General features: G+C 40.9%; 2 protein-coding genes across 4 annotated transcripts in view; both read left to right on the top strand.

Moving 5' to 3' along the window:
• ror2 (receptor tyrosine kinase-like orphan receptor 2) overlaps positions 1-4,635 on the top strand; it is a 64,051-nt gene extending 59,416 nt beyond the window's left edge. For 2 of the 3 annotated variants that reach the window (XM_060896023.1, XM_060896021.1), the window contains exons 6-9: positions 514-828; positions 1,360-1,617; positions 1,743-1,948; positions 2,257-4,635. In XM_060896023.1, coding sequence (XP_060752006.1) covers positions 514-828; positions 1,360-1,617; positions 1,743-1,948; positions 2,257-3,684 — 2,207 coding nt within the window. In that variant the 3' untranslated portion in view covers positions 3,685-4,635. The remainder of the gene's footprint in view (positions 1-513; positions 829-1,359; positions 1,618-1,742; positions 1,949-2,256) is intronic. The other variant, XM_060896024.1, reaches the window with a different exon arrangement.
• Positions 4,636-8,004: 3,369 nt separating this feature from the next.
• On the top strand, positions 8,005-13,372 carry nfil3 (nuclear factor, interleukin 3 regulated). Its single transcript, XM_060895909.1, has 2 exons — positions 8,005-8,168; positions 11,348-13,372. The coding sequence occupies exon 2, from the start codon at positions 11,475-11,477 to the stop codon at positions 12,852-12,854; it is 1,380 nt and encodes a 459-aa protein (XP_060751892.1). The 5' UTR covers positions 8,005-8,168; positions 11,348-11,474; the 3' UTR covers positions 12,855-13,372.
• The last annotated feature ends 1,757 nt before the right edge of the window (positions 13,373-15,129 follow it).

Below are 15,129 nucleotides of genomic sequence, written 5' to 3'. Positions count from 1 at the left end.
GCACACACACTCTCTCTCATTCACTCACACACTACAGACAATATTCCAGAGATGCCAATCAACCTATCATGCATGTCTTTGGACCGGGGAGGAAACCGGAGTACCCCGAGGCACGGGGAGAACATGCAAACTCCACACACACAAGGTGGAGGCGGGAATCGAACCCCGACCCTGGAGGTGGGAGGTGAACGTGCTAACCACTAAGCCACCGTGCCTCCCTCCCAGAAACATCTACAACCTAACTATTACGTTTCAAAATATATTAATGTAAAAAAATTGTAGTTTCTATCTATTATGCATTATCATAAGTTCCAGTTTGAGGTTCAGTATTGATTAAAGTCACATACTGGGATAGTGGTTGTTGGAATCTGTCATAAAGAGTTACGTGTTTGGTGACTACTAACTGTGCCTTCACATTTAACACCACCCAGTACTGTCAGTTTCTTAAATATTCAGTGATGTATTTATCTGTGTCTTTGCCTCACCTCTCTCCTTCCATTTTCTTATTTCTAGCTGCATTTACCATGATTGGCACCTCCACCCAGCTGTCAGATCAGTGTTCGCAGTTTGCCATCCCCTCATTTTGCCACTATGTCTTCCCCCTGTGCGAGGAAGGCACAAGGGGCCCACGGCAGCGCCAGCTCTGCAGGGATGAATGCGAGGCAATTGAGAATGACCTGTGCCATGCCGAGTACACCATCGCCCGATCCAACCCACTCATCCTCATGCAGCTGGAGCTGCCCAAATGCCAGATGCTTCCTCATCCAGGCTCACCAGATGCTGCCAGTTGCATGCGCATCGGCGTACCCACCAACCGTCTGGAGACATGTAGGTGGACCAGCCGTAATTTATGGGCGCTGTCTTGTAGCCTGGTGTTGACAAAAAGCTCTTTGTAGTGCATGCCATAATTAAATGCCTGTGCAATGAAGCAAACATTTCCAAAGCAGTCCTAGTACATTTGGAGTCAGTTTGCGTTTTTGTTCTGTTTCACATTTCAGTGTGACTAAGACATGTATAACTCAAGTTACCTGGATTACTTGGGTTGGGTATAGAAGCAGAAGAAATATGTGAGATTTCTTGGAATTTCCAAAAGTAAATCACTGCATATTGTTTGACTGTATGACCAAATTGTTTGAGGTTTGCTAAACCCTTAGTGTTCGACAAACCTGACATGATATATGCAAGGAGAGTGATTTATTGTAATGAGTATGATAAAGAATCTGATGGAAGCATGAAGCAAGAGGGCCCTCTAGTGGTCTTTGGGGAGGTTCTTGGGTCTTTTGTTGTTTGTTTTACTTTGATTATTTTAGTGTGAAATGTTGTCCATTTCTGCTCCCTAATTTTAAAACCTTGTGAAAGATTCTCCCCCAGATCACAGCTGTTACAATGACAGTGGTGCCAATTACAGAGGCACTGTCCGTACAACAAAGTCAGGCCACCAGTGTCAGCCCTGGACTACTCAGTACCCCCACAGCCATCATATGACACCGACAGACTATCCAGAGCTTAGAGGGGGGCATAACTTCTGCAGGAACCCGGGAGGGCAAATGGAGGCTCCGTGGTGTTTCACTCTAGATCCTCATGTGAGGGTCGAACTTTGTGATGTCCGTCCATGCAGTAAGTAGAACCTCCCAACCTGTTAAATACACAATAAAACCATAATCTATCTGCATATTAAAGCTTTCGCTAAAGCTGTGTGACCACTACTCAACGTATTTTGTGTTAATTGTTTTCAACTCCAGAGCCCCCTGAAAACATGAAGAAGGAGATATTGTATATCCTCATCCCCAGTATCGCTATACCATTGGTCATCGCCTGCTTGTTCTTCTTGGTATGCATGTGCCGTAACAAGCAGAAGGAGTCTGTTGACACTCCCCCCCGTCGGCAACTTACTGCCTCCCCCAGTCAGGACATGGAGATGCCACTCCTCAACCAGCACAAGCATCAGGTATTACTCTCATCGGTCTAACCATAGCCTTAGTCTCACCTTAAGCTAAGTGTGATTTTGTTATTCTAAAACTGAACATACTCTAAATTGGGTCAACATCAGATTAGATGATATTCTAATGGTTGGCTACTTTAGGCTAATCAGTTAAGAGCATGTTAACCAGTTATGAATGCAGTATAATGGATTAAAAAGTCACCCATAACAATTCAAGACTACACTGTCGATATGATAAAGAACCATACAGCTTTGTATCCATTTTATTATAACAACTTTATATACTAATAATATGTATGATCTTTTTCTATCAGGCAAAACCCAGAGAAATCAACTTATCAGCTGTACGCTTCATGGAGGAGCTTGGGGATGACCGTTTTGGGAAGGTCTACAAAGGCCACCTTTATGGCACAGCCCCAGGAGAGCAGAACCAGGTGGTGGCTATTAGGACTATCAAAGACAAAGATGAAGGAACACTGCAGGAAGAGTTCCGTCATGAGGCTACACTCCGTTCTCGACTCCAGCACCCAAATATTGTGTGTCTCTTGGGTGTGGTGACCAAAGACCAGCCCATGAGCATGATCTTCAGCTTCTCAGGCCATGGCGACCTCCATGAGTTCCTGGTTATGCGTTCACCTCACTCTGATGTAGGAAGCTCTGATGATGACAAAACAGTCAAGTCAGCTCTTGAGCAGGCTGACTTCTTGCACATTGTCACTCAAGTGGCAGCTGGGATGGAGTACCTGTCCAGTCATCATGTTGTCCACAAAGATCTGGCCGCTCGAAACATTCTGGTTTGCGACAAACTCAACGTAAAAATTCTTGACCTTGGACTGTTCCGTGAGGTCTACTCTGCTGACTACTACAAGCTGATGGGCAACAGTCCCTTCCCTATCCGCTGGATGTCCCCAGAGGCCTTAATATATGGCAAGTTTTCCACTGACTCCGACATCTGGTCCTATGGTGTGGTGTTGTGGGAAATCTTCAGCTATGGCCTGCAGCCCTACTGTGGTTACTCCAACCAAGATGTAATTGAGATGGTACGTAACAGACAAGTCCTGTCCTGCCCCGATGACTGCCCTTCCTGGATCTACACTCTTATGCTGGAGTGCTGGAATGAATTCCCTGCACGCCGGCCACGCTTCAAGGACATCCATGCACGTTTACGCACATGGGAAAGCTTGTCTAACTATAACAGCTCCGCGCAAACTTCTGGGGCAAGCAACACCACCCAGACCAGCTCTCTAAGCACAAGCCCTGTCAGCAATATCAGTGCTGCCCGCTATGTCACCCCAAAGAAGACCTCTCCTTTCCCACAACCCCAGTTTATGTCTATGAAGGGCCAGATGAGGCCAATGGTACCACCCCAGCTTTACATCCCTGTCAATGGTTACCAGCCTGTGCCTGCCTATCCATACCTCCAGAACTTCTACCCCATGCAGATCCCTATGCAGATGCCCACACAGCAGATGCACCCACAGATGGTGCCTAAGGCAGGATCACACCACAGCGGCAGTGGCTCCACCAGCACAGGTTACGTCACCACAGCACCATCCAATGCATCTGGCACAGAGAAGACCGGCCTGCTGAGTGAGGACGCTAAGGCAGCCGAGGACAACATGGCTGATGGAGCGTCTCAGAATGGTCTGCACAACGATGATACGTCTGTCCCCGAAACAGAGCTTCTAGGGGACAATGACAGCCCACAGATTGATGACAGTGAGATGCATTCAGAGGCATAGGCAGTTTTTTGGGACCTAATGACAGCCAAGAGCTGTTCTCTGAAGTGTGACTTTGTAGCTTCTGCCAGCTTAACCACACAGTGAAGGGAAATCATTGATTGAGACAAATACTGAATGTTATTTATGAGTTATTTGGCAGTCACTTAAACAACTATTCTACTATTGGAGGCTATACCTCTAGTTCTAGTGACAGCTGCACCCTTATGCTGCTTTTCAGCTGCAATGAAGAGTCTAACTTGTCTCCTTTTGACAGTAGGTGAGATGTTGATGTGACACACTGACAGTGTTTTTTTTTTTTTGTTTTTTTTTAATCAGATTTGTTGCAAAGCCATTCAGAAGAATTTGAGTTCTTACTGTTGCTGTGCAACATGGACCATTGTATCTTTATATGTATTTCTATAGTTGCTATCAATTCATTTGATTAACATTCTGGCATTTTGTGGATTGGGGAACTTAAAACAATTACATAGGAATTTATAAGGCATGCTTTAGCAATCCAAGTGCCTTATGTTTATCTAATTCTCAGAAATAATGAGTATAAGACTACAGTGAAACTTACATTTATGTCCCACTGAAACTGAATGTGGCAAAAGGGCTAATGAAAAGAAGCATCTATTTGAACTGAGACACAAAACTATGCAACATTCAGTGCTAAACTGCATTACATATTAGCAAGACTTTATGAAAATATGAGCTGGCCCTAAAATATTTTTAATACTTGTTTTTAAGGTTGAAACTCTGTTGTAAAGATTTGTAATTTATAGCATTGATTCTCTTAAAGAAATTTTAATTGTTTCCTTGTCTCTTTTGTTTAGCCAATGATATTACTTAAATTTAGTTTAAAACCAGATATTTGCTTCTTTTATTTTTTAAACCAAACTGTTATAACAACTTAATCATATATTGTGTATGTGCAGGAAGACGAAGTGACAAATAAAGCGATAGGTGAAATATTGTATCGTGTTCTTTTTTCAGCTCTACAATGAATATGGCCTTTAATTGACTGAACATTGAATGATTTTTTTGATACACTACCTTGAACTACCCTTGAACTCAGAAATGGAGTCCAAATGAATAGATTGATACGTTGTTAGTTCATTTTATGCTGATTTTCTTATTAGCATTGTGTTTTAATTGTAATTAATATATACAGAGCAGCTGTATGAGATTGAATGAGACATGGTGAGAACATGAAAGTCCTTAAGGAGTGCAACCGGGGGAAAAGCTTGATGTTCACACAACCTGTTTGATAACTCTTTATCATACTGCCAGATATGTCCTTGTTTACAGCCAACTAAACGGACAAATATTGTCGTTCCAGTAATAAACTAGGAGATAGGAGCTAATGATCTATGAAGGTAAACGTTTAGTCTGTACAGTGGGCGGTTTTTTTTATTGTGCGGGTCCGAAAGAGGTGTGACTAACCTGCTTTTCATCGCATCGGTACATCAGATGAAGTGATCAGATGCACGTGCTCCGTTTCTGCCACCATGTCATCCAGCACTTCTTGTTCTACACGGGATGCAAACACCTACGAGTGCCACTGGAACTGCGATCATGGATTTAAATGCGATTTTAGCGTGAAGGCAAATGTCCCAACACGTCGGAAGAGAGAGTTTACGCCAGACGAGCTGAAAGACGACAACTACTGGATGAAGCGCAGTCGCAACAACGAGGCGGCCAAGAGGTCGCGTGAGCGCCGGCGCATGGAAGAGCGGCTCCTGGAAGAGCGCACGCTTCATCTTCTGCGGGAAAACGAGAAACTTAAAGCGGCGCTTTCGGCCGTTAGTTATCGTTGTGTTGGCAAAGAAACTTCGTACGATACTTTTATGGACTATGCACCTGTCCGAGAGCTGTCACAAGACTCTTACCTAAGGACCCTGGTGGATTTCCCAGGAGCAAACTGTACACCCCACTACGCGCTTTCTAGTCGGTGCGACTTCAGTTCTGCCTACGACTCGGTGCCTCTCCTGAGAATGCAAAGCTTCCCGGCTGCTTCATTCCCTGCAGTAGATAATACGCACCAGAGAGACAGACACCTGGGATTCAATGCGCTTAGTAATGGAAACGTTCCGTCTAGAGCGTTCAGCAACCTCCCATATGCAATTACTCAGAGAAAATGGGGTGAAGGTCATGCAGATAATACGATGAACATGTACCCAAACTCTGCACCTTTCTCTCTAAATGAAACGGGTTACCAGTGTCCAGCAAGATCCACGCCTAGCTGCACCACTCATGCACGCATGAATGACACACACGTGGAGCAACGTTCATTCGTGACAGAGCCAAAGAAAATTGGCAAAGAAATGAAAATAGTAAAAGAGGCAGAGCGTGTCTCGACTTCTCCACTTTTGCCGCACAAACTGCGCTACAAGGTTAAAGCGCGCTACGGTGGAGATTGCGCGCTCCCCTCACCAGGGATTTCTCATTATCTCCAGGAATAATTGTGTAGATCACATGCGCTACATGATCTGCATCAGACATGATCGCATTCTCAGTAGGAAAGATGTTGTGTAAAGAAAGATTAAGTATGTTACACATTTTGGTATGTACGGATTTATTCACAAATAAAGATTTTGACATGATTACAGCTTCTCACTTGTTTTCATATTGTCTTCTGATTAGATACACTTAATCCCAATCTGATGCAAAAATGCACAGACCACCTTATGACAGACATATGAACTACTAGAAAGTGTGCAATAACATGTTGAATGTTTCTTAAAGCCATTGAGATTTTTCTAATTCCTTAAATTTCCACAGACAGACAATATTGGGTCTGTATTGGATATTAGACATTAATTATAGGCCTGTTGATTGGAGTGATGACTGTTTGGATGAAATCTATTTAATTTAATATTTAAAAAAATTTTGACTTGGTAAAAATTTAATTTGCTAAGGTGTAAAAATCATTAGTATACACTATAATACATGCTATAACTATGTAGTAATGCACAACTATTGCTGGACAGTGAGCTTGCGATGTGACCCACTGACCTGTTCACAGTTTTATTTAACCCTTGTGTGGTGTTCCGCTCTGTTATGTTCTACTCTGTTATGTTCTGCTCTGTTGTGTTCTGCTCTGTTATGTTCTACTCTGTTATGTTCTGCTCTGTTGTGTTCTGCTCTGTTGTGTTCTGCTCTGTTATGTTCTGCTCTGTTATGTTCTACTCTGTTATGTTCTGCTCTGTTGTGTACTGCTCTGTTGTGTTCTGCTCTGTTCTGTTCTACTCTGTAATGTTCTGTTCTGTTCTGCTCTGTCATATGTTTATTAAAAGTCGTTTTCATTTGTTTTATCAAAGTGAATCATCCACATTTGAAGATGGATTTCAGAGAGCTGTATTTCAGAGACAGTGACTGCAATAATCTTTTGTTTCTCTTGCTTCTTTTGTTCATCACCTATTTGATCAAATATTCGATCAGTTCAAACTAATAAACATTACATCCTACAGCTTACATCACATTACAGTGTGGATCAATCATTAGCCTGAGTGAGTGTGTAAGCGATAAGAGATACAGTGACGAATGGTCTCTTACCTAATTAAGTTTTAATTGAGATATGAAGTTACTGAGACGATTTTAATGTACTCCATGTGACTTATTATTCCTGTTCACCTTTTTTGTGTTACTAAACAGCAGTAGACACACCGGACAAGATTGGGAATAAAAAGTGATAATGTATTTCCGCGCTGTATTTCCAGGACACAAGAGGGCGCCATTACTGTGTCTGTAAAAACTGCAGTAGGATTAAAATGACATTAAAGTGCTATTTAGTGTGACATTAAAACGCGTTGACTTAAGAATGTATGCTTATAGTAAAGTGTTGTTTTTTTTTTATCAACACGATCATTTTGTGTTTTGTACCATGCAGGAGTGAGTTCTAGTTTGACTTTGAGTTGCATCATTAGAATAAAAACCACGTGACCATGATGTAATAATACATCTCACTTTTTTGCTAATTGTTACATTACGCGGCCACATGTTGACATTTTTCTTTTTCTATTGACATTATTTTGTAAATATGTTCTTTAAATCCCTATGTTATCCAATGTCGTTTTTTATCATTATTACTATTATTATTATTATTATTATTATTATAATTATTATTATTATTATTATTATAACTGCAGCCCTTCATCGGCTCAATACCAACATACAGTAAAGCCCCAAGTAGAACTCATTCATTTGCATTAGATTCCCGATATATCCATGAGAAAGGCGGGGCATTGGTTCAAATAGGACAATGCCGTATTCCGATTGGATGAAATTCCTGTCAGTCACAGCACGCTGCCAATACACTTCTTCACTGACCTACTAACACAGATCCATGAGGCAGCCGTCACTTCAGGAGGAAAACGCAAAGGAGGAACAGGGAAACATTACCTCACCCTTAACGGATTTTAGCGCTGCTTATGAAACAATTATTATTCTCCAGACGCTTTTTTTTGTCTACGGACTACATAAAATAGCTGTGCTATTTAAAGGTAGGGGATTTTTTCTTTCTTTACATGTTTCTCTCTTAGCCATGTGGGCACTTTGGGTTGCATGGGTTGGTCTGTTACATGGTAACTGTTATACTTCCACTACAGTTTCTAAATTGTGTCTGGTTTAGGACTATATTTAGGAGTATATTTGCATGTAGTGGATACATGGAGATTTAAATCCTATAATTCTGCATGGGATTTGGTTTATATTCTGCGTGTTGTATCCAAACCCGACCTGATTTGATGCATTCTAACTATTTGCACCCGAACTTCACCTCCTGACTCCTAAGCATTTGAACCATGTAGGTTTGGAAATGAGACCACAACAGTGTGAATGGCACAGTGACCCATAATACATGAGGGTGTGTGTGTGTGTGTGTGTGTGTGTGTGTGTGTATACACCATATTTACACCATTTGTTTGCTGCTCCACTTCTGTGTGCTTATTTCCTCGTAGGCGTTACATTACTAGGTTACTTACATTCAAATATGTAATAGTTTACTAGTTTTGTTTTAAAACAAACAAACCAAACCAAAAATAAGAACAAGGTCAGTCTCTAAAAGCCTTGGAACTGCATTTCAACGTAATCATAATGCAGTCTATAGGATATTTACTATTTATATCCCATCTATTTGAAGTGACTCGTGTGTTATTAAGCTTGTAAGTGACGCGTAATGAATGCGTAATGTGCTTTTTATAATCTGTAGAAATGCAGGATAAAGGAATCCGGTTCTTAACTAGGTAGTGAATGGAGACTTGGTGTTGTTTACATAGACTTCATTTTCTAATAAATGCGTTTCATGACTTTTATTAAACAGGATTTTTTTTTTGGTTATAGCTGGTTGATCTTTAACAGCACGAAATGTCCCGTAGCCTGTTACCAAACTCTGAAACGGGCGGCATGTGACTCGGATTATGGAGCATTTGTTCGGAGCGGCCTGTCAAAAAGCATCAACGTGCTGCATTGTTTAAACACTCGTTTTAAGACTGCGTGTTAATCACTCCGATTTGAGTAATGGACCGTCGATAATCACGTCGATCGTGATGTAAACGAGCAATGTGACTGGGTTACAAAAGCTCAAAACGCACACCTGAAACGTAAGCACACGTCTAGCCAAAACAAGATGATTCATCTCAGACAAAGCTTCTTCTCTGTTACACTGCTGGATAATCTTCCTGTTGCATGTTTCGGGCGATTCCCATTTGTTTTTATTGTTTCGGGTCTGTTCAGCCACGTGTGATGATGGTGACCACGATGATGATGATGATGGCTGCTCGCATTCCTTTGTTCTGCGCCCTGATTGCAGGAGGCGCACAGATCCGAACCTAAAAATGACAAATATTTGCCACATATGCCCTCATAGGTGAGGTTGTTGGGGATTTGTGTGTGAGTGTGTCATATTTTTGTACGTTTTGGAAGACACCGTATCATCTCAGTCGCTACCACGTTGCAGGTATGGACACTACTGTTACTGTTGCCCTGCTTGGAGACCTTTAGCCAAAACGCTCGGTTTGCCGGGAACGACACGTTGAAGGTCACTGCCACAAACTCACATATCTGTCTAAACCGTTTATGAATCATTATCAGATAGGTTCAAAATGCAGATCTAAGCTATTTCAGTTCTTATTCTAGTGGTTAGATAATGTTTAATGTGCCAAATAAAGAGAGCCGATTCAATGTTACTCTTTTGCGTAACCGACCTCCAGCGATGACGTCATGTGAGCGCTTTAGTGGCGCTCTGCGCTGCGACGTTGCATAATTTGTCCATAAAGTGGGGCACAACAAAACATTTTCTTACAAAATGAACTCTTATGTTTATTTATTTATTTATTTATTTATTTTACAGGGTTAAATCAACAACTTACATTTAAAAATCTATAATTTAATAAATCTATAATTTAATAATTTAGACACTGAAATTTAATTAATTTCAGTGTCTAATCAGGTGAGCTGCTGTTTTTGTAGTAGTCACTCTGTACTAAGTTCCCTACATAAGATACAGAAGCGTCGATCACTTTATAAAATAAAAGGATTTTGTATGTCAAATACTAACGAAATGAGGATATCATATACAGCTAATTATTTAAACAAGATTTAATTATTTAATCCTTGGTGTTACCTCTTCCATTGATATATTTTTTATGCTTTGTTTACATTTTGATTCAAGTGTGACTACTTTGAGAAAGATACAGAAACAAATTGCATTCTTTTACCCCTGGCATAAGAATGTTTAAAGAAATTTATCCAACACCTTCAAATCCTTCCAAAACATATGGTTACATTTCTTCCACCCACCCAATTACACTTCCGAGAAAGCATATACATTTGTTATATGGAACGAATATCAGACTGTCAAGGCATGTAATTTAGTTGCGCTATGCAAAAAGAGAGCAATCCACATCGTGGTAGAATAGGAATTCATAGGAAAAGGTTGCTGTCTGATCATGAGTAGTAGGGTATCAGCAACTCAGCAATTTGCATACTGTTACTTTATCAGCTGACAAATTTTCAGAATGTCAATGAGCCAGCGGCAGGAGCAAGCCTGTCTCAGACTCCGAGATGTCATGCCTCAGAAACACTGAGGAATTCAAAGACAGAAAGCACAATGTGCTGCTGTTCTTAGTGTACTGCTGGAATTAGCCTCCGAACCTGACTCACAAATACCCATATACAGTATAACACTCACTGAACATAAACTTTTAAAATAAACATATAGAAATTCAGATTGCAGTTTGCTATGGTTATTCTCATGTGGTGGATTTAATTTGCTCATTGTTTACAAATAATAATAATAAATAATAAACAGTGAACTTCTAAAACTTTATAGTGATTTCAGGTAAAATCTGGTCTTTCAGCTATTACCAATTACTTTTATTAAAGCTTTATGAAGGCTGTTCACTTTCTTTTGGGTGGAATTATGTTGTACTCAGAGACAAATAGTGTTAGTCATAAACCACTGTAGGGTGTTTGAGTGTTTCATTGTACCTGACAAACACTGTCTGTAATAAGTCCCATGTAATTAAGAATGAATTATGATCGATGACTCATGCTTTTCTTATGGGAAGCAGAGATTCTTGTTTGGAATATCTGATGTCAGCTTTTATCAAAGTCAAACCAGTTTTGCATAACATATTATTAATCCAGTATGTGAATGTTTTCTTTTTTGTCGTTTCAACAGGTCCATCCAGGAATCATTATCTGGCACCCATGATATCTGTAGCACTTAGTTTACGATGATGATTTGTCTCCTCAACACAAGTGAGAACTAATGAGCTTATGCAATCTGGATCACACCCTTGAGTATTATGCAGGCCATTAAGAAAGAGACGTCCTACAGTGGAGACGATGACCTGGTCTTAGCCATGGCTCTGCAAGGCACAGACAGAGACTTGGTCAATCAAAAGCTTTCCAACATGCCCTTCAAGGCCAAACCAAACACGTGCCGCAGAAAGCGCGAGTTTATCCCGGACGAGAAGAAGGACACGTTGTACTGGGAGCGCAGACGCAAGAACAACGAGGCTGCAAAGCGTTCAAGGGAGAAAAGGCGGATCAATGACATGGTGTTAGAGAACAAGCTGATGGTGTTGGGTGAGGAGAATGCGTCACTCAAAGCTGAGCTTCTGTCCCTCAAGCTGAAATTTGGCCTGTTGAGCTCTGCTGCCTATGCTCAGGAGGTGCAGAAGATCACCACCTCTACTAATGCCTTGTACCAGGAATTTGTGCACCCTAATGATGTCAAAGGCTCTTACTCCAGAGAGCCTGAGCCATCATGCCTAAACAGTAGCTGCATATCAGTGATCAAGCACTCACCTCACAGCACCTTATCAGATGGATCTGACTCGAGTACTATGAATGCATGCAGGACACCGGAAACCATCAAGCAAGAGCCATTGGAGAATGTCAACTACTCAAGAGACCGAGCCAGTCCGTATGAACTGTACAGAAATTACCTGAATAGTCCTTTCCCTGGAGGCTACTCCCAGCCAAATCCATTCCTGCCGCTCACCAGGTCATCAAGTAACTCTCCCCGGACCTCTGATGGTGATGATGGGACTGTGAGCAAGTCATCAGATGGGGAAGATGAACAGCAGGTCCCCAAAGGTCTGGCACCATCCACTGTTGACCAAAAAAGTGTGATAGTCTCCGCTGTAAAAGTTCCAGATACCAATGCTTCAGCGCTGCCCCACAAGCTGCGCATCAAAGCCCGGGCCATCCAGATCAAAGTAGAGGCTATCGATCCTGACTATGACTCAACTGGAAAGTTCCCTTCCCCCATTGACATGTCTGCACGGGCATGCTACCAGATGGCTCAGGGATCTCCACTTGAATACACCCAGTCATCACTTAGCCCACTCTCCCTGCAGGTGAACAACGTCCAGGACTGGATCCAACAACCAGAGTATTGGCACAAAGACCAAACAGAGGCTCCGCCAAACGCCTTCAAGAACAGACTTTGCCCTGACTCACCTGGGCCTATGACTAACAAACTCGTTGTAGACCTTAAGGATGGCTGCTATGCTATCTCAGAGTCTGAGAACTTGTACTTGAAAAAAGGCATTGCCGACTTGTCCGCAGAAGTGGCCTCCCTGAAAAAGTTCATCACAACACGACAGGGTTCTGTCATCGAGTCCACCAAAAGCACTACTGAACATGACTTGGTGTCTAAAGGATGTTATTCAAACTGAGGCTTCTCTGTTTGCACAACACCTGTTTTCCACTGTGTCTGCTACTGCACCATTCCACTGAAATGGTGTCTAAAAGCTGCAGTTCATCGAGATGAATAGTGGTTTTGTGCACTTACTGTTGTAGATTGGCGTGTCCTCCCAGTGACTCCTTCTGGTAGCCCAGAAGCCAAAATGTTAGGCTACTACATGCAAAGTTAATGCTGTCTTCTTCAAAATTTGTTGTACATTATCGTATGTTCTTTTTTTTTGTTTGTTTACAATAAATATATGTAAGCACTGAAGCACCATTTTGGTTTTTTTTTCACCTACACAGGATGTATTGAAAACCGCATTGTACCATGAATTGTCTAAAGATTTTAAAGGAACTGTGGATCTAGACTGTCAGTGCCTCCTTAATACTTTGTTTTTACTGTGCCATTTCTATGGAGGTACACCATTTTTACCCTGTGTTCTCTTTAAGGAACAATAGGTAGCATTTTTCATGTTGATAAACTGTCAATAAAATTTCACAAAGCACATTACTGTATGGACTGTAATACTGTACATAAAGTCTGTGTATATAAACAGTTATGCTCAGTTATGCTAAACTACAGAACCTGATGAATGCGTGTTCGCACGACCCAGAAGATTTACACCAAAAACGTTTAAGTCTTTCTCAATTCAGCCATCATGAATGGATAACCTTTTTTTTCATCATTTAATACAAACATGATCTATTTTAAAGCAATTGAGTGCCAGTTGAGACCATAATTTTATTATCACTTTATACTTGGAACATTACATATATAGACAGGTAACAAATTAACATGAAAAAAATGCCATAAACTGCTTTCAGGGCATCTCACCGTAGATTCTGCAAGTCTCTGGTGCTGTGCTGGAAAAATGATCAGCCTTTGTTTGGTGGAAAATGCTGTCTGATACTGTACGTTGTTCCGAGGTCTCCGACTTTATCTTTGCATACTCATGAGATTCTTCAGTGAGCCCCCATGTCCTGTGGTTGGGGTGATTTCATCCTAGAAGAGACCACACCCATCAGTATTGAAATGTTTCATTATAGAATAAAGTGGATCAGTCGTTTTACATTTGAATGGGATTTTCTGTAATATTCCACCTAATGGTAGACCCAGAGCACCAGTACTCACAACAGCTTTACAGAGCCACTAGACCCCATTCACTGTAAAGTTCAAGTCTTCAGTTCTGTATTGCTCTTTTGGTGGATGTCATATATGCACAGTTGAGAATATGTTGAAGGACGCCTCAATTAACCAATGCCTTGTTTTCCTCTCATTTCTCTGACCAGTGCCTATAATTCTCAAATGTGCATTTATCCTTGTAATCAGGGGTCTATGCACTGCAGCCTCTTTTTACTTTAATGTTCTAAATCTAAACAAAGATGTGATTTTTGGCACTTTTCCTACTGAAACACCAGCTGTTTTTTTATGCCTGACTCTCTTGCCATTTGTGCCCTAACAACGAAATTACTGGCATCTTATTCTTTTTCAGTCTTCCTCTAAAATCAAGCAGAGCTTTCTCTGATCAGCATTTTTTTCACATTGCCAAAGAACACGGTAGAACGTCCTTTGCTTAATTATATCATGAACTGGTTAAGTTTCTCAAAGGATTTATTCCGGGTTTTACTCTAATTTGTTACCTGTCTATATGCATGTGTGCATGTTATAATAGGATCAAAATATAATATACATTTTTTGGTGTCTTACTCTCAAGGGCACATTTGTTGTCATTTTTTTCAGTATCCATCATATGGTAACGTAAGCATAGTGTACAATTTTTATAACTTTTTATATCATTTAATGTATATAACTGAGTCTTTCTAGATAAAAGACACACAATAAGGTAGAAAAACTTTATCCTTTTAAAGGTACTACAGTAACAAGGAAAGATACAGGTTAATACCTTTTTTTTTCTAAGAGTGTAAAGGATTATATTACAACATTTAAACGGGTTCCTGACGCAATTTCCTGTGAATATTATGGTTTAGCTATAATATTCACAGGAAGTTGCGTCATTAAGATAAACACATAAACAGAGGAGCTTGAATTTGAAATGACAAAAGAAATGAACTACTAGGAATCAGAAACAGCACTGTATTAAGTGCACTCACTATGTAGTGCGTTAATATAAAGGTTTTTACGCCCTAACCAGTGCACTCGTCTCCCACAGTGGACGTGTTTGGGATAGTTCTCTGTTTTGGATGCGTCAAGGAGGTGGGGAAATCCACGCGGACTCGTGTCACGTGACTAGTAAAGACGTCACT

The sequence above is a fragment of the Tachysurus vachellii genome, chromosome 20, assembly GCF_030014155.1.
Source record: "Tachysurus vachellii isolate PV-2020 chromosome 20, HZAU_Pvac_v1, whole genome shotgun sequence".
Taxonomy (NCBI): Eukaryota; Metazoa; Chordata; class Actinopteri; order Siluriformes; family Bagridae; genus Tachysurus; species Tachysurus vachellii.
This window is presented reverse-complemented; position numbering and strand designations above follow the sequence as displayed.